Source organism: Calonectris borealis, chromosome 3 (assembly GCF_964195595.1).
Source record: "Calonectris borealis chromosome 3, bCalBor7.hap1.2, whole genome shotgun sequence".
NCBI classification, from domain to species: domain Eukaryota; kingdom Metazoa; phylum Chordata; class Aves; order Procellariiformes; family Procellariidae; genus Calonectris; species Calonectris borealis.
Genome location: NC_134314.1, coordinates 23,761,159 through 23,780,798, shown reverse-complemented (window position 1 = coordinate 23,780,798; position 19,640 = coordinate 23,761,159). Strand labels below are relative to the sequence as shown.

Sequence of the window (19,640 nt, the reverse complement as noted above, 5' to 3'; positions counted from 1 at the left end):
GCATCCACGCTGGAGCAGTTCGTGAAGAACTGCAGCCCATGGGAAGGACCCACGTTGGAGAATTTTGTGGAGGACTGTCTCCTGTGGGAGGGACCCCATGCTGGAGCAGGGGAAGAGTGTGAGGAGGAAGGAGCGGCAGAGACAGCATGTGATGAACTGACCCCAACCCCCATTCCCAGTCCCCCTGCACCACTGTGGGGAGAAGGTAGAGAAAATCAGGAGTGAAGTTGAGCCCGGGAAGAAGGGAGGGGTGGGAGGAAGTTGTTTTTAAGATTCGGTTTTATTTCACATTATCCTACTCTGATTTGATTGGTAATAAATTAAACTAATTTCCCCGGGTCAAGTCTGTTTTGCCCATGATGGTAATTGGTGAATGATCTCTCCCTGTCCTTATCTTGACCCACGAGCCTTTCGTTATGATTTCTCTCCCCTGTCCTGTTAAGGAGGGGGAGTGATAGGGTGGCTTGGTGGGCACCTGGTGTCCAGCCAGGGTCAACCCATCACAGGTAGCATCAAGTACAAGACCAAAGCAAACAACGTAAGCTAGGAAAAGTCAGGCACTAATACAATCTAGATAGAATTTCCTGAAGATCGAGAGCTATATAGTGATTCACAAGAGAGAATAACAGCTCAGCCTGTAAAAACGATTTTGAAATCCCAGGTTATTAAGGGAAACAATATTTGTGGGATAATAATTCCCACAGAATTATTAAACCAGAGAGGGTTAAACTTTTAGTGATTTCCCGGTGCTGTACTGTATATCTCAGGGCCTGCTCTGCTTGCAGTATGTCATAAAATATTCTGTGCTACTAAAAGCTGTCTTGCTTTTATTTCCCATCAGTATTTCAGATTCCAGTCATTCAAACTAATGTATGAAGATGCACCTTCAGGCACATACACAGTTACTGGCAGGACTGAGACTTAAATATCCAATTAATTAAACTCTGAATGGTTTCCCTTAATTTACATTACTCATAAGGCATTTACAAATGCATTAAAAAATGAAAATATCTGGAAATCATTGCTTAGAATTGCCCTTTCATGTCTATCCTACCCGCCCTTTTTTATTTCTCAACGTCCATGCTCCACCTGCTATGTCAGAGGTGCCAGTTATAAACTCAGTCACAAGCGTACATACACGTGGGTATTGCCGGCTGCCTTCTGTGCATGAAACGTTCTTCCTGAGCTCATCTGCAGCATTATTTTCTACTTTAGTGTCAAATATCTGCTAAAGACTTACTTCTGCCCTGAGGTTTATAGGAAAGTTGCTGACTTGCAGAAATAATTTTAAGAAGTGTTTGGGAATAAAATCTGTTTAATTTAATTTAAAAAACATCAGATTGATTAATTACTTGCTACATCCTATCTGCCTAACCTTTCTTCATGGAAGTTTGCATCAAAATTTTTCTCTTTTAAGAAACATTGAATACATTGTAAGCACAACCAGAAGTAATTTATTTCAAAACTAAAATCATTGCTCTGGTACTCTGGAAAGGCATAATGAGGCATAATGCTAGGTTTATTAATATACTTGTCTTTCCAGCTGAAGGCAGATTTTGAGAGTAAGAACAGGGACAGTTACATTTGTTCTCAGCCCATCTCCATTTCATTTAGAAGTCTCCAGTTCTGCAGACAGTATGGTCATCTGTCCTGCTAAATGCTTCCATCCTTTCTCTGTGTGTTATTACAGTAGTGATACATACAGTGCTCATTAATGCATATAGTTTAGGAAGCATTTTATAGCTCATCTTGTTCTTTGTGAAAACTGTGCTTCACAACTTCTTCCTCAAAAGCTTCCTCATCAGAATGGCGTTATTGGTGTTAGAATTTCATAGCAGGGGATGGCACGGATTCTCTACCCCAGTTTTTAGGCTTGTTGCACTCCAAAATACACAATGGAAGCGCCTGGTTTTGTCATAGTAAGTATTTAAAGAACAACTCTACAAGAAAGTAGAACTCTGCCAAAAGCAAAGAAATAGTACAAATCAACTCCAGAAAGATAATGATTAAAAAGTACCAACCGTATAAATCGTCCGGGTAATAAGGGAAGAATTGACTTCATGCCAGTTTTGATGGTTAGCTTCCCGTTTATCCATATAATAACCAAGGATTGGTGAACCTCCACTGTACTTTGGTGCTTTCCAGCCAAGGGTCATTGAATGACCATCACAGTTCAGAAGTGTGATACCATGAGGATATGATGGACATGCTATATGGAAATAAGCATTCTGAGAGTTAGGACAGAGTCTAAAACACTGCAGTGTAGAAGTTGTTAAGCATTTTTGTATTGCTTTTGTTTTCTGCAGTGTACTGCTATCAGTTGCATATCAGTAACAAAGTAGTTGTAAAGCTGCTAATCAACATTAATTTTATCTCCAAACATAAACGTGAAAGCTTTTGAAACATCTGCCTAATGTGCTGCCCTCTCAGGAGATAGCAAGAAGGAATAGATGATCTTTGCTATGGAAATGGTAATGCCACCAAAAGTGTCTCCAGACCAAACATTATGCTGGAAGATTGAAATGGATCAGAAGATCTTTTCCTTGCTAAGAACCAAGCTGCTCAAGTACTTTTGGAATACATTAAGAATCACCCAATAAGAAAAAAAAAAAAAAGCTATGAACTTGAATGAAATGAAGTTATATGACTGTCTGACCTATGGCCTTCGTGGTTTTCCCCTCCTATCACTATATTACATGCCTACTTCAGACTGAGAGTGCTTTCTGCCCTATAAGGAATAAAAAACATTTAGATTTCTGCTAGCTTAACCTACATTGAGGCAGAAAAAACATCTCCTTCTTGAGTTTACCTTCATGAGTTTACTCCCATCTGTAGCAGAAGCAGAAATGTCACCCAGACATCTTCCTAAAGATTAAGAAAACTGTTTTCCTGAGCTTTTTACACCCCTACTACTAGCAAACACCCTTTCTAGCAAGCATGGTTTTATATCTGCCATCCGTGCATGAAAGTTTGCCCAAAGATACCCTTTTCTTGACCCTGTTGTGCTGCAGCCAGTTCAGGCTAAGCTCCTGCCCCTAAAGCTCATCTCATATTTTCAGTTGAATTACCAGTATAACTTGAGAGAACGTGACTTACCTCATTCAGAAGAGAATATATTAGCAGAGGCTCTTAATACAGTCCCTGATCTTGTAGCTGTACTAGTGATCAGCATGAAAACAGATAGTAATCAGCAGAACTGGCCTTTTGTTCTTTTTTTCAAATGTGGTGTTATACTCAGAGGCCATAAAACATGGCCTTGGCAATTATTACCACTTCTTGGTAAATAAGAATGACCATAGCAAACTCCTATATATGCCATTAAAATAATGCTGCAGAAAGATTCTGTCCATGCTAATGTAAGTCACCTATAAATCGTCCTGCCAAATTCCTGTTAGGGCTACCGAAATGGATAAAAGCCATCCACATCCCATAAGTGTGTGTAAGATCCACGTGCTCTGTGTTTGGTGACATACCCCATGCACCCCTCATCTTCAAAACACACAGTGACAAAATAAAAGGTGCAAGTGCATATACAACATAGGGGTGATAGATGTGAAAGTGTTTATACACCACCTACCCATATGAGACACACTTTGTCCTAAAAAAATCAAATAGAGTAGGTTTGTCAGTAACATCTCATCCAAACTTATCTTCTAATAGCCGTTCTGAATTATAAATCTTTTAGAGGATTATTTCTGACAAGTATGCCTGTTGGTCGTCTTCTCCAAGAGGTGAAGGCCGTTCAGGTGAGGGAATGGTGTTCTATTTTAAATTTTTCAATGTGAAACTAAAACTGTGCAGAAATGAAAATTGGACCATAGTAGCCCAGATCTGTGTACTTTTTGTTCTAAATAATTTTCCAGCCCTCCACTCAGCATGTATCATTCCTGCTGAAGGTTGCACAATGGATTGTTCTTACACTGAAATTTTGCTTGCAGGGTACCAGAGGATGTAGATTGTGCTCCAACCTGGAGTAGCCAAGGGGAATTTTCTGTTTGGTCCAGCCAGTTTCCTGAAACTCTTCTAAACTGAGCAGATTCCACACTAAATTGATTTGCGCCACTCCAAATCACCCCGAAGCTACTTGTCAGACTTAATCAAGATTTACAGTTTCTTTGTGACAACTGAGGAGCAGCAGGCAACCTGGCTATTATAGTGAATCTGACCTAATATTTCTATCCGATATTATGAATAACTTTTTTTTTTTTAAACAATGTTTTTTCTCTGTAGAACAGCCACATGCAAGAGCATAAACTTCACTAAGGGGATGTGCTTGATAGCTGCAAAATGTACTGTTATAGCAAATGAGACCAAAGGAGTTGATTGCTGAAAATATGTAACTCATTCAAGAAACAAGAAGCTGAGTTGCACAGAATCATACTTACTAAGGGCCGCCTGTACTGTTATAGCCTCTGACTCCTGTGAGTTTTCACTGAATCCTACAGCATTCACAGCTTTCACACGGAAGACATACTGCTCTCCAGTTTCCAAACCATGAACAACAAACCTGGGTTAAATAAAAATAGCATCACGTGTTAGTATATATTTTACAGGAACCATTCTGTGCTGTAACATGAAATCTTGGCAACAATAAGAAAGCTCAACTTCATGAATGCTTCACAACGGAAAATATTTCCAAGAGGGAAACCGTAATACAATGCTGTGAGGTAGTATAATATAATTGGATGGGACACTGGAATAAAAGTCACAGTACTCATTAAATTGCTAGTGCTGATCTACCAGGTAGAGTCAGATAAACTATAATATATTCCCTCGGAACTTTGGCTTGCTAAATTCTAATCTATTCTGGGAAGGGACTATATTTTTCACTATATTTTCATAGTCACTATCAAAAATAGCTTGCAGTTTTGATCTGAGGTTCTAGGTAACTATTGTAGCAGACAGAATAATCAGAACTATTCTATTGTAGGATATGTTCACATATGAACAAATGAAACGTTCTTCTTATTTTTGTGCTGTCCCAATCCCTTTGACCAAGAATTAGTCTCTACTTTTTCTTTGATCAAATTCCTTGACTACTTGATCAAAGAATTCAGCAGAATACAAAGTCACTCAAAATTAATTAATAACTGACAAAATACACTAAACAACCTGATGTGCTTGTTATATACCCATAAGAAAATATAAATTACACATCTAAACTTTGCATTTGGTGAGTGATTCCGATAAAAGTAAGCATGATTGTCACAAAGGAAATTACTTGAAGAATCACATAATGAAGTGTGATATTTTCAGGAGGGAGTAATAAAGCATCAGAAATAGACAGGGCTAGCGTCATGACAAGGGAACTGGAAACAGGGGCTACTGTCTTTACCCAAAGATGTAGCAGGTCAGGGAGCTCTGATGTTTCTGGGATGGGACACTGGGATTTCCTGCACAGCAGTGTCAGCAGTGGGAGCGCTTTCCCCACCAGGTTTATAGCAGTCATGGCCTGCCCTTTTGCCCTGATGTCCATGGACTATGGGCTCCAGGAGGAAACACCCTGGAAAGCTTTTGAGTTCCCTCGCCTTCTCATACTCTTCCTCATGTGCATCAGGTCTGTTTACCCCATAACATAACTAAGATGTTAAGAAATGCATTTATTTCTTGCTTACTCATGTCCAAGACATACCGAATCATGTCTCTAGAACCTGCTTTTACAACTCAAAGTCGTGGAATAGACAAAAAAAACAAAAAGGGGGGGATGGGGAGGGGAGAAAGTCTGCCCTGCAACCTGAAAAGCTTGCAGGCTGTTTTGCTTCACATTCATTCAACATTCACCTTCCATGATAACACCATTGTTTAGCACATAAATTGGCTTAAAACTTTTCTACAGTTTTCAAACTTCCCCAAAATACAGAAGTATTGTCAATACCTGTTATATTTAATAGGTTTATGGTTACTAGGTTCCCAGCGATTTGATCCCACCACAGAATAGTCAATGTAGTAGCCATATAAATCCTCTTCATGTTTTGGTTTATCCCATTGAACTACAACTGATGTTTTTGTATTCCTTGTGGCTACTACCCGACCAGGTGCAGATGGGACAACTAAGAAAAAGAGACAAAACATATACTATTATGAAATACATTAAAAAAAAAGTAAGCTAAGGTAGATGCAACACTATATACTTTTATCATATTTAATCATTACAGTTATGACTTCTCCAACATGTTAATATTGCTATATGATATATATTTTAGTACATTTTTTTCACTGTAAGTCTGGATATTTCTATAGATGTATGTATAAATAAATTTATTTTTCTATTTTTTTACTTAGAGTAAACTTACTCTAACATATAAGGCTCCCTACCTGTCTGATTTTTTATAGATTTTCTGAAAAGTGAGTTATAGGAGAACATGTTTTCAAGTATCAGTGTGGATAAAAGCATACAGATATGAAAATGTTCTCTCTCAAATGTTCTCTTTCAAATATTGTCTCTCAAATAAGAGGTTTATGTAGAGCTCATGTCCCTGTAGCACTACTGCATCAGTAAGAAATGTACATAAACTGTAGAGGTATGATATCATGAGTATTAAGAAATACTGCCTTCCAGTCAACTAATGACAACCCCAATCCAGAAAAGGCCAACTCTTCAGGACAACTTTAAGCATACGTTTGAATGCTAAGTGTTTAACTAAACTTAACTAGATGGATTTCACAGAAGCACAGGAACATTGGTTGGAAGGGATCTCCAGGGATCATCTAGTCCAACCTATCACTGAGAGTGGGATTATCACCACCACTAAACTGGATTGTCAGTCACAGGTTTGTCTGAGTCTTGAAAACTTCTGACAATAGAAATTTCACAGTTTCCCTGCACAACCTCTTCCAGCATTGCACTTTTGCACCTTTTTTGCTAAGAGAGTATGTCCAACCTGAATTTACTAAGCTACAATTTGTGGCTGTTGCCTCTTTTTTTTGTCTTCTGGCATTGCTGAGAACAGTTCGGCCCCATCATCTTCGTAAGTCACCAAACTAAACAAGCCCAGCTACCTCTACCTCTCTCTGTGCTCAGGTCATAGCCTCTAGGCCCCTGGCCATCTTGGTTGCCATCTAGTGGACCTCTCCAGTTCCTCTACATCCGTAAGACTAAGGGAGCCAGAACTGGAACCAATACTCCAGAATCAACTTCAGCAGCACCAAGCAGAATTGGATAAAGCTTTCTTCAATCTGTTGACTACACTTCTCCCAATGTAGCATAGTACACAGTTCACTTTACATGCAATCAAAGTTCACTATTGGTTTATATTGATCTAAACACCCTGAATGTGCATAAATAGAACCACAAACATCAAGATCTAACTGGAAAAAAAGAAATCTTAATAAGGGCCAACACACAGTCTGTACACTATAAAATATCTGTCTGAGCTTTCCTAATGTAAGGAACTAAGGCAGTGTCTCAGCCTTTCATGATAGGTTAAGAGAGGCATCCAGCACTTGCCTGTTGAAGGTATTCTAGTTTCCTCAAATTGATATATTGCGGAGAACTACAAGCAGCATGAAACAAAAGAAAGGCAGCATTTTTTTCACTTAAGCTTTCAATCTCAAAATAAAAAATAATACACACTATTGTACTTTATGCAGTAAGTCTGTAAGATCAAATGGGTTCAGTTTGAGATAAAGGTACCTACATTTAGGAGTTTATGTGTAAGTGTCTACAAGCACATGTTCTTAAGCTGCCATGATAGTCAAAGAGCTAGGGCTTAATTCAGTTACCCAAACAAATTATTTAGGGCCATTTTAGAGCACCTGAGAATTCTTCATGGAGTTGCCAGATATGACTCAGTAGATACTGCATACCTACACCCCTCTGAAATAGCAAACTGAAAGCATTTGAAAAGGTACTAGATGTCTGTTTGACCAATTAAACTGAGCATCTGACCAGTGGTTGGTAGAGTCCTGAAAATGATTCATCTCACCCCAATGTAGACACTCCATAGCTGGGTGCTATGAGGCAACTTATGGCAACATCAGCCAATTTATCCTCCAGGCTCCAATTGCCACAGTGAGAGCAGAGACACCTAGAGCACCTGTAGACACCTACACAGAAACACCTAAATTTAGATGTTAATCTCAAACTGAATACTCTTTTACCACTCAATTCAGTTGCATAATATTGTCATTTTGGATGGCCTAGGATACCCCATCCATCCTCTAGTTTCTGCTCAAGAGAGAAAGCTACCCATAATTCCTGTGTAATGATTGCAATCCCCATTAAGTTGTCTCAGCTACCCTCAGGAATATCAAACGGCACTATGTGCAGGCAACGAAAAGGAGCCGTGTGTGTCTGATGTGTTTTAGCTCAGGTGGTAAACTCCATCTCTGAAAATACTCCTGCAGTCTCTTTTTAAAATAGCATCTTCTGCTTTCTGCTTTCAGCTATAGCTATGATTTATTCAGAATGTCTTGCGTTAACCCCTAAGGGATAGCCTATTTTCTGTACTAAGTGAAATAAATACAGTATTTTTCTTCCCTACCTTGGGGAATATTGAATGGTTTAAATAATTTATATGCATTAATGAGACACCAAATCAAGAATACATAAAAGCAAAAGATGTTTTTATTTCATGTATAGTTACAGATCAAGCTAAAGGTGATGGATTATATTTTTTTTAAATTATGGTAAACATTAAGAAGGCTATAGCTATCAACATTTAGTGAACTATGGTATATCAGATACTGTCAATATTTCTTATATTTCTAGCAAGTGTACTAGTAAGATATGTGCTCTCTCTTAAGGTGACAGCTGTCAATATATGGGGCTGTTTTATGTGACCTCTGCAAAACTGCAAAAGCAGACCAAATATTTGAGCAACAAGGTGAATAACCACTCCCTAAATTTTCACTTGTGGTTTTGAATGTGGCCCCAGGATAAACACTTCATTTTCATTTGGAAAGTTACCACTGAATATGTAGATATATCTTCCCCTATCCCTGAAATCTACTCATCTGCATGCCACAGGAATTCTGCACCAGCAGTAATTTGCGACTTAGAATACTAAGAAATAAATGAAAGGCTACCTTATCTAGCTGAAACTGTAGGGAATTAGGTAGTATATAATTACCTGAGCTGGACAATATAATTATCTAAGTTAGCAGTTAACCTGTATTATCCTATTTTTTGACAAGTCACATTAATAGAGCACTCTGAATAATGAATAACTAAAATTATTTTAACTTTCTAGCAATTATTGGTCTCAGAGACTTGTGGTCATTAGGAAAGTTTTGGAATGTTTCTAAAACTTAGCATCTTGGTCTTTTTGAAATCCTTCACTGTATTGAACACAAATCAATTTGATTAATCTTATTGTAATTATACTAATCTAATTATAATGAGAGTTGTCTATCTCCATTTTATAAAATATCAATTGTATTTAATATTAATGCCTTACAACTAATGCCTTACCAATGGTGTCTTGTGGTTGAATAGGTTTTGTGGTTTCAGATGGATCACTGATGCCATGCTTGTTTGCTGACAAGACTCGGAAAACATATGATTTTCCTTCTGCAAGGTCAAACACGGCATAGCGAGGAGATTTTACTGCAACCTGTGCATTGACTCTTTGCCAGCTTCCACTGCCAACCATGGACTAAAAAAAAAAAAAAAAAAAAGCTGTGAATCACTTCTGTGGACTGTCAAAAAATGAACATATTGCTGTATTGCATCCTGTCATGAATTTATTTAAGAGCTGTAAGAGAAGGATCACTCTCAAATGTCTCGCTTTAACATATGCAAATTCTCATAGCTCATGCATTCCATTACTCTAAAAAAAGGTCTGAATACCTCACTGTCTCCCTGCCTGTCTAGACTTCAATATATGCACACTTGTACCTACAGCTAGCCTTCAGTTAGGGCCATGACTGTCAACTGTGATTGGTCCCAAAAGAATTACTCTCATGTCCTGCAAAATTCACTTGAACACCCAAAGGTTCAGTATAAAGCAAGCAAGTCCTAACCCAAATTCTGCAGAAAGTTACTTTACTCACTGCTTTATCTTTATGTATTCTGTTGAGTAAGGTCATGTCCCTAAAAGCATTCATCAAATGAAATAATTACTTTTGAATATTCTCAATGCAGCAGCTGAGCTAATCATCATTACAACTGAACATGGAAGAGAGACAGCAAACCACCACTCTGAGAGAAGTCTGCTGTCCATTAGATTCCCCAGATTCATGGAATATTTCAGCAATTTTAGTAAAACCCAAGTGCCCAGTAAATAGTTTAAATAAAATTACCTTCAAGCACAGAAAGGTGCATACAAATCAAATAAAATTTTGGAACAGAGAGTCTGGGAACAAAACCCGATAGACTGTGAACTTCTTAGAGGAGCAACAGTGTTTCATGGGTGCTTGGAAACTACTCTGTATATAATAGGCCTAGTATAGATAAGTAATTAAAAAGTAAACAGTTGGAGCCCATATATCAAAATCTTTTTCATAGATACTAAACCCACCTAGTGTTCTCAACAGAAAAAAAGAGATATAACATCCATTTTCTTCATAATAAAAAGATGGAAAACATGAAATAAACATTATTTTGCTATGTATTTTACATTTCTGAAAAATGTTAATTGTTGCATTTCATTTTCACAGAGGAAAGAATCAACATCACATTTTATTCTGTAGCTTGATTTGATTTATCTGTTAAATAATGATTTTAAGGGAACATTGCTATGCAGCATAGAGAACTTGTTTCCATTTTGTGTTTCTTGAAGCCTTTAAAAATTCATTTTTATTCTGAGGACTGAGTCTTCTTTATTTGAAATAAATTAATTAGAATTTAATTAGAAATTTAGCTTTTCTAAATGAAGAAATGACAGTGGAAAGCAAAAAACAAACATTCACCTATGAACTGACTGAGCTGTTCATATATGTAAGTTATTTATATGCAAAAAGATTTTAGATTCAGGTATTAATTAATATAATGAACCTTTATTTCTAATAATAGCCTTTTAGTCCTCATTCTCACTTTCCCTCAGTAAGTTTGGCATTTAATTAAGACTTGTTTGTTCATCATTGTCATTGCTCTATACTGTTTCTGGAGCTATATAAAGCTATTTCTTTAAAACAGATACATATATTTTCCAATTCATACTTAGAATGACATTCAGCTAACCAAGGGTAGGTGTCCACTCAGAGGAAATCTACATCTGAGCTTTTCATCTGGGCTATTTCTGCATATTCCGGAAACAATTCATGCCAAGAGCTGGTTCAAAATCCTTAAGTCAGTATGCTTGAAATTTATAAATAAGAGCAATGTATGCCACTGGGAATAAGTACAAGGAAGACATGTTATTTTATTGCATAGAAGGAAAACTAGATACTTATTTCTATGGAAATTTTCATTACTTCTTTTGAATGTGAAGGGCAGAGTAGGAGAAATCATGGACATGCTTACTGGAAAATTTAACTAGTGACTGGACTTCACTTTACACTGCCCTGGTTTCGGCTGGGATCGAGTAGCTGGTATAGTGCTGTATTTTGGATTTAGTGTGAGAAGAATGTTGATAACAAACTGATGTTTTTAGTTGTTGCTAAAAACAACAAAAATGATGATGTTTAGTTGTTGTCCCTGCTAGTCAAGGACTCTTCAGAGGCTGGGAGGGAGCATAGTCGGGACAGCTGGCCCAGCTGGCGAATGGGGTACTCCATACCATATGATGTCATGCTCAGCATATAAAGCTGGGGAAGAAGAAGGAAGGGGGACATTCGGAGTGATGGCATTTGCATCCCAAGTCACCGTTACGTGTGATGGAACCCTGCTTTCCTGGAGATGGCTGATTTTATACACCTGCCTGCTCATGGGAAGTAGTGAATGAATTCCTTCGTTTGCTTTGCTTGCGCACGTGGCTTTTGCTTTACTTATTAAACTGTCTTTATCTCAACCCACAAGTTTTCTCACTTTTACTCTTCTGATTCTCTCCCCCATCTCACCAGGGGGGAGTGAGCGAACGGCTGTGTGGGGCTTAGTTGCTGGCTCGGATTAAACCACGACTTCACTGGGTAAAAATCTGGCTGGACGGCCGAGCCCAGAGAGTTGTGGTCAACGGAGTTAAATCCAGTTGGCGGCCAGTCACGAGCGGTGTTCCCCAGGGCTCAGTACTGGGGCCGGTCCTGTTCAATATCTTTATCAATGATCTGGACGAGGGGATCGAGTGCTCCCTCAGTAAGTTTGCAGATGACACCAAGTTGGGTGGGAGTGTTGATCTGCTGGAGGGTAGGAAGGCTCTGCAGAGGGACCTGCACAGGCTGGATCGATGGGCCGAGGCCAACTGTATGAGGTTCAACAAGGCCAAGTGCCGGGTCCTGCACTTGGGCCACAACAACCCCAGGCAACGCTACAGGCTTGGGGAAGAATGGCTGGAAAGCTGCCCAGAGGAAAAGGACCTGGGGGTGCTGGTTGACAGCCGGCTGAACATGAGCCAGCAGTGTGCCCAGGTGGCCAAGAAGGCCAATGGCATCCTGGCCTGTATCAGAAATAGTGTGGCCAGCAGGAGTAGGGAGGTGATCGTGCCCCTGTACTCGGCACTGGTGAGGCCGCACCTCGAATCCTGTGTTCAGTTTTGGGCCCCTCACTACAAGAAGGACATGGAGGTGCTGAAGCGTGTCCAGAGGAGGGCAATGAAGCTGGTGAAGGGCCTGGAGCACAAGCCTTATGAGGAGTGGCTGAGGGAACTGGGTTTGTTTAGCCTGGAGAAGAGGAGGCTGAGGGGAGACCTCATCGCGCTCTACAACTACCTGAAAGGAGGTTGTAGCGAGGTGGGTGTTGGTCTCTTCTGCCAAGTCACTAGCGATAGGACAAGAGGAAATGGCCTTAAGTTGCACCAAGGGAGGTTTAGATTGAACATTAGGAGAAATTTCTTTACTGAAAGAGTGGTCAGGCCTTGGAACAGGCTGCCCAGGGAAGTGGTGGAGTCACCACCCCTGGAGGTATTTAAAAGACGTGTAGATGAGGCCCTTAGGGACATGGTGTAGTGGGCATGGTGTGTTGGGTTGACGGTTGGACACAATGATCTTAGAGGTCTTTTCCAACCTGTATGATTCTATGATTCTATGACACTTTAAACCTATTTGTTCAACATCCAGCAGGTAATGGATGATGAAGAATGTAGAGACAGGCTATAAAGGTCTTTTGAAGTGGAGATTTTGATGTGACTGAGAAGGAAAAGACAAGATGGGGGCTGCAGAGAGGAGTGATGTGAACAGAATGATTGGCTGGGAAATGAACTTTGGAGAAATGTGCTGAACAGATGTGAGAAGAAAAAGAATTGCATGATAAGGGCCTGAGAAAAGGCTGTCACAATATTCAAGATGCAAATTGAATGTGTGGCAGTTTTATGGACAGTTTTAGTGTTTGTGAATCGTTAGAAGGGGGCATATGCTAGAGGCATAATTCATAAAAACTAAGTATAGCTTGGCATGTAAGAGTTTTAGAGGTCAGATATGAGGCCCAATTTACCTATTGGGGAAACTTTGTAGCAAGGAGGAAAGATTATGACCTCTGGCTGTAATAAAACATACTTAATTTAGAAACCTGGCTCAGGAACAGATGTATCTAAATCTTAGTAGCTTAGATGGGAGAAGAACAAACCACCCCTACTGTGATCACTGAAGTCCTCTGTCAAGTCAAAGGGAAGAGGAAGGCAGCCATGAAGACTACCAGGGAGCAGTGAACCTGAGACAGGCATCTGTCTCTCCACTGACCTTACAGGGAATAAATTGGAAATGTCAGGGTATAGCAGAGGGTGTTGTAAGCCTGCAAAAAGGAAAGTGGGGATCAAATTATGAGTCACTGTTTATTCCTTGCTCTAGCACAGGGCTACCAGAAACTTCCCTTTAATACAGGCAGACTACAAACTTCCAGTCTTGCCTGTAGGATTGCGAAATCTTAAGATGTTTCTTTTCCATTAAACTGCTGCCTTACACATGTAGTTTGTTCTCATTTTAGACAGCAGTAAGCAAATAGAACAGGGGCATCCTTTTCCCTGGACCTTAAATTTCAATGCTCATTAAATCATGTAATAAGACATTTGATTGCCCATACTTCTCTAACATCCCATTAACAAATCCTGCGAGACCTCAGAAATCGTTAGTTTTATTGTTCATTTGGTAGTTCTAAAAATGAGTTGAATGTAATTGCACACAGCAATGAAACACCTTACAGCCGAATGCCACTGCACAGTACAGTACCTTCTCAATGAAATATGTTAGTGGCTCCCTGCCACGGGGAACAGGTGGATCCCAGCTGAGTACAACATATGTTTTGCTGATTTCTGAAGCATGGACGTTGGTGGGAGGGCCTGGAATCTGAATATCGCCTGGAAGAGTAATAAACGTAGCGAGTGTTAAACAGCAGATTAACCCCTGGGTCAGCACTCGTGCTACAGCTCATCTTTCTGAACTCCCACCCTGTAGTGCAATGCTCAGCTATTAGGGGCCACGATATCATCTGTGCAGTTCACTTGCTCATTTCAATTAAATTTTGAGAAATGAAGCATCAGGTATTAAAAGTTAGTTATTTACTCTTTCAGTAAAAGTTAAATATGCCTCCTGAAAACCCGTGCATTTGTCACACTTTTTTTCTTTGATCACATTTGAATTATTTCTATCTGCTGGGCAGAATGCCTTGTAAAAAACCTATTCACTATATGCAAATAAGAGATATTTTTTGATCAAAGACAGAAGTCCAAAGAGTTATTACAAGAAATTAGACTAGAAGAAGATGTCTGGAAGGGAAGTACAGTAAGCAGAAAAGCAGCTTAAAACAAAGCAGAAAGCAGAAAAGGAAGAAGAACCTATTCACAATGTATCCTGTAACATGATGGTACTACCAGCCGTATAGTCTAAAGCACTTCTAAAAACTGTGGATCAGAGACATAAAAATATGTCACCAGCGCTCTGATGACTCCACCAGTTGGTGTGGCCTGATCAAACCCTGTTCCCCACTCACCCTGCAGGGTTACCAGGAATGTGAGGCAGGACCTGCGTACCCTGGGCCAGGCTGGAGGAAATCAGTGTGGGCCTTTTGTGGTCATGCTCACCCTCCGCAGCATGAGAAGAAGCCGGTTTCGCTATCCGAGGGATTACAATGGTGTAAACAGCACTAGATCGGAGAGGTTTGGACCTATGATGGACAGCTTCAGGCATAGCTACACAGCCCTGAAGAAACTTCCTCTTGGTAATAGGTCATAAATAGCAACTCAGCAGATACCTACAAGTATTTTATTTTTATGGCTTGTAATAGAGAAAGCAAAAAGTTTCATTCTTTTAAGGTATGTTTTGCCACTTCTCAGGCTAGTAAGGAGCATATATTCTCTAAATGCTCAGGATTTGACATTAAAAGAGAGAAAAATATTTCAGTAATAATCTCTAAATCCTGAAAGTGATGTTTTAACAGTTTATAAACATCTGTAGAACAAACCAGGCTCAAAATGTACACTGAAGTTATTTCATCATACATGTTCCCCAATCAAAACCAGACTTTTTTAAAAGCAAACTGACATATCAAAAAACAATGTATTTTCCCTCAATGCTTTCTATATTTGATTTCCTACAAATACACTTTTTCTTTAAGAAAGGCACATGAATCCGCTAAGTTTAAGGCAAAATTGCCGACATACAGTCAAGACAATTACAATAATCCCTCACAGCATAATACATAAAGTCAAAAGGTTTCCAATTGGTTTCACATAACTAAATCTCAACACATTTTCTTACATACTTGAAAAACCCAAAGCTGACATAATTTGTAGTGATATAACATCATGGTACGGATGGTCTCAGAATGGAAGAGAAGCACTAAAAAGGAAATCCATTTGTGATCTATGAGAGTACTTTTTCAGAAATAGTCTCCAATCTTGCAGTTGAAAGTAATGATCTATATAAATAGTGGTATTTGTATATTCATACTCCTTTATTAAATACATAACTTCATGAAACAGAAATCCAAACATCATTATTCATGCTTACACCAGAGTGGCCGTTTAATATTTCTGATCATTTTCAGGCAATCCTGACAGCAGGAGTATGTTCTTGGAAGCCAAACAAATAAGACAAATGTATTCTGATCCTATAATATGGTTCTGATCTTATAATATCCATATCAATTCATTTAGGGTACCATTGTAAAAATAGAGAAACTTCATCTGTCCCGCTTTCCACTGGAGAAAACATTTAATGTGTGATTCTCCTTCAAACTACACCTGTTCTCAGTTGGTTTTTCTTTTACTATGTTATTATTTGAGTTACAGCTTTATAATCTTTGTGGAAGAGAGTAGGCAGAGGGGGTTTTTTTTACTACTTAGCCATTATATTTATTTTTGACACTTTAAGTGAAAAGAACATCATTATCCAAGCCCCCCCAAAAATCACTACATATAGAAAAAAACAAAGAGAGAAGAAATTCAGGCTTTATCTCAAAGGTTGGCAGTAATCTCTCCAGCTCTCCTGAGGAAAAAATATTTAATGTATCACCTTAACCTTAAGAACAACCTCTCTATTCAGGCAGATATATTAATTAAAGAATTGGGATGCAATGTTCAGCTGTTTAAACTCAACTTAGCACTAGCCAAAGCAAAAGGGTGAGGAGATGCTGTCAGCACACAATGAAAGTAGTGCTGTTGAGGGTGTGATATCCTCTGTCCTTTTAGACCTCACCTTTCACTTGTGTTCTCTCATGCTTGCAAGCCATAATATCTGTCTTTATTATTACAAAGAGTTTACTCACTAGGTGGATTTCTTTTCAAGCTATGTTTCTAATTATAATGCTAAATTCCTGGGATATAAACAGATGGACTGAAATCATAGAAAAGTTACATACCTTCAAGATCATCCTTACTGATGACAATCTTTCGCCCTTCATCCACATGAATAGCTGTTAATCAAAATATTCAGTTAGTTTCTTGAACCAGTTTAATGTAGTTACAAATTTTGCAAATTATTGTTCATCAGCTGTTCAAAAGCCTGTATACCTCTATTTCTATAACCCTGTTACTAAATCTTTCCACAGATGGAGTCAACTCAAAGTCATACACTGCTTCATTCACTTTTACAGAAAAAGAGAGCATGGTAAGACAGTACTAAAAAGCAAGAATCATACTCACAGTAGATGGATTCAATTCTGTGGCAGAGTAGTAAACAATTGTATCATGAATTGGACTTTTGTTATAGGAATTAATCATAAAACTGATGGAAACATAGTATATTCAACTCAAATTTTACAAACAACATTGGGGCAGTGCTCTGCAGTCTTCATAATGAGTTTAATTCCCCTCTGAGTAAAAGAAGCACATAAAACAGAAGGTGTGCAAGTACACAGGGGTTTAGGACACAGCTAAAACAATAAAACTACTCCCCAGAGCAAGCCAGCTTACTCTACTCATGGAGAAGCTCTTATAAGGCTCCTTTGCAGTCTGCAGTGGCCTTGAGCACAAGACCAGCTTTCAGAAAGAGCTTGTTCATTAGATTGACTTTTTCCATCTGCCAGAAAAGTCACAATATCAGACCCCTCCCTGTAGCATGGGGGCTTTGTGCCAATACTGGCGCTTCACTGAGAAAAAAAGATGTGGAGAAATACAACAGTCTGTGGGCCGGTGAATTCATATGACAATTTTTTTTTCTTTAACTAAAACAGACATATTCAATAGCTTTTTCAAAAGTTACTACCAGCAAATGTAGAAGTTTATGGGATCTGAGGACCCATCTCCCAGTGCAAATGATACAAGCTTCCAGGGCATATTAGCTCTTTTGAAAACATTGTTCCTTGTGATAATGATTGTCTATGTTTAAAGCTAAGCAGAAACAGACATAATTGAGATGGAGTCCCCAGGTCCTGCCAAATTGTCTTGTATGGACCTTGCCGTTCCAACTACATCCCCCACATTGAAACTAGTGAGGTATTCAATCAAAGGAAGAAATAAACTCTGCTCTTTAGGTTAACTAAGAAAACAGAATCTGAAAAAAAAAAAAAAGATCAAATATTCAACATCTGTTTCAGCCTTGCATAACCTACTTTGTGTTCTCTCCAGGTCAACGGGGTCAAGAGCTGCAACTGGTTCAGAGACTCGAGAAGGCCTGCTAATGCCAGCACTGTTCACTGCTCTCACACGAAATATGTAAGACCGTCCCTCGTAAAGACCAGTCACAGGATACTTGCAGATTTTTACCGGAGCATCATTGCACTGGACCCAGTTTTCCAAACCTACTTCACATCTTGGAGTAGCAGAAGACAGCGTTTATCAGTATCATCCCACAATAAATATATACCATGCTACACATATCAAGTCAGAATAACAGAAGTCATTCTCAGAGTTGAGGAACTAAACCATACACCTCATTAATGAAAGTCACACACTTTATACACTCTTTTCTCTGATCAGACAACCAATTCCCACCTTGCTCATATTTACTCATAATGCAATTGCAAAGGTTATTTTTCTTGCATGGTTTTTGACCTTTTCAACTCTCTCTGCTTCCCTTTCGTTTGGTTCTGTCCATTGTCATCTACAGAACAAAGTTATTCACTTTTATTTTTAACATGCATCTTCACAGAACATGCTGAAATTGCAACATTCATCTAATCTTTTCCATCTCTTTCTTGTCTTATTTTTAAGCAAGCATCTTTGTGCTTTTTCCCTCCAACAATGGTTGGGCCACAGAGTGTAGGAGTCATCAAGAAGCAGAGTGATGTCCTCATGCTGGCTCCTTTGTGTGTACACATCTGTTTTGTGTGCTACTAATACAAACTTTTGTGGAGAAGACTGCCTTTTCCCCTGACAGTACCAGCAAAAATAGGGTCATGATCAAGGGCTCCTTGATGCTGCAGTAAACCAAGCAGAATGTCAAAAGGCACAGCTGACTAGTTTATACACAAAATAGGTGAAATACTCCCATGATCTATGCACTGCACAAATTGGATATAAATGGTGGAGTTCCCAGGGCTTAAGTTAATTTCCTCACACTGACTGCCATTCATAAGCCAACATTTTCCAGCAATTCCTAGACAGTTGTCTCTCAACCAGACCAAATTACAGGGTAGCAAATAGCAATGAGCTGCAAATGTTGCTTTTAAGTGTAGAGCAGTATACGTTGTGAAATCATTTCGGTAATGTTTTTGCTGACTGACAGTTTCAGACACTAAGGATCAGATGTTCTGCTCTGGCTGCAAGGGGCAAGCATGGACTTCAGCGGAAGAGTCATGCAAAATAGCGCTTGGATCCCCTGGGCTGCCTGCACTGAGCTGAAACCCCAGCAAAGTGCAAAGCAGACTGGAGGAGAGAGGACTGCCATTCTGATTTAAACGACCAGCTCCTGGGAACCCATGCCTTAAGCTCCTGTTGTACCAGAGTTAAGGCAGAAATAAAAAGATAATGTAAGAATTCCTAGGTTTCAGCTTTTGCAGTATACAGATTAAAGAGACTAAATCTAATTCAAGATGCCTATGGATTCTGGCTTCTATAAATTAAATATTGCCAGGGCCCATTCTCTGATTTGGCCACATCCATACTATTAAACATGTTTAGTGTCTGATAAAGTGTGGCTGCCTGCAAATGCTTACTGGGAATGGCCCCTGGGCCTTGCTAACTCCCAGACTGTGCCCAGAAGTGCCTGGGAAGGTACTAGATCATCTGGGCTAA

The 19,640-nt window shown here is 39.2% G+C and overlaps 1 protein-coding gene across 1 annotated transcript in view; it reads right to left on the bottom strand.

Annotated features, from left to right (window-relative positions):
• Positions 1–19,640, bottom strand: part of MYOM2 (myomesin 2) — an 82,856-nt gene that overhangs the window by 38,681 nt on the left and 24,535 nt on the right. Inside the window, exons 11-18 of the mRNA XM_075145186.1 lie at positions 18,017–18,216; positions 16,826–16,879; positions 14,197–14,324; positions 9,413–9,596; positions 5,876–6,050; positions 4,386–4,507; positions 3,578–3,598; positions 2,018–2,209 (exon numbers count right to left, since the gene is read on the bottom strand). Coding sequence (XP_075001287.1) covers positions 2,018–2,209; positions 3,578–3,598; positions 4,386–4,507; positions 5,876–6,050; positions 9,413–9,596; positions 14,197–14,324; positions 16,826–16,879; positions 18,017–18,216 — 1,076 coding nt within the window. The remainder of the gene's footprint in view (positions 1–2,017; positions 2,210–3,577; positions 3,599–4,385; positions 4,508–5,875; positions 6,051–9,412; positions 9,597–14,196; positions 14,325–16,825; positions 16,880–18,016; positions 18,217–19,640) is intronic.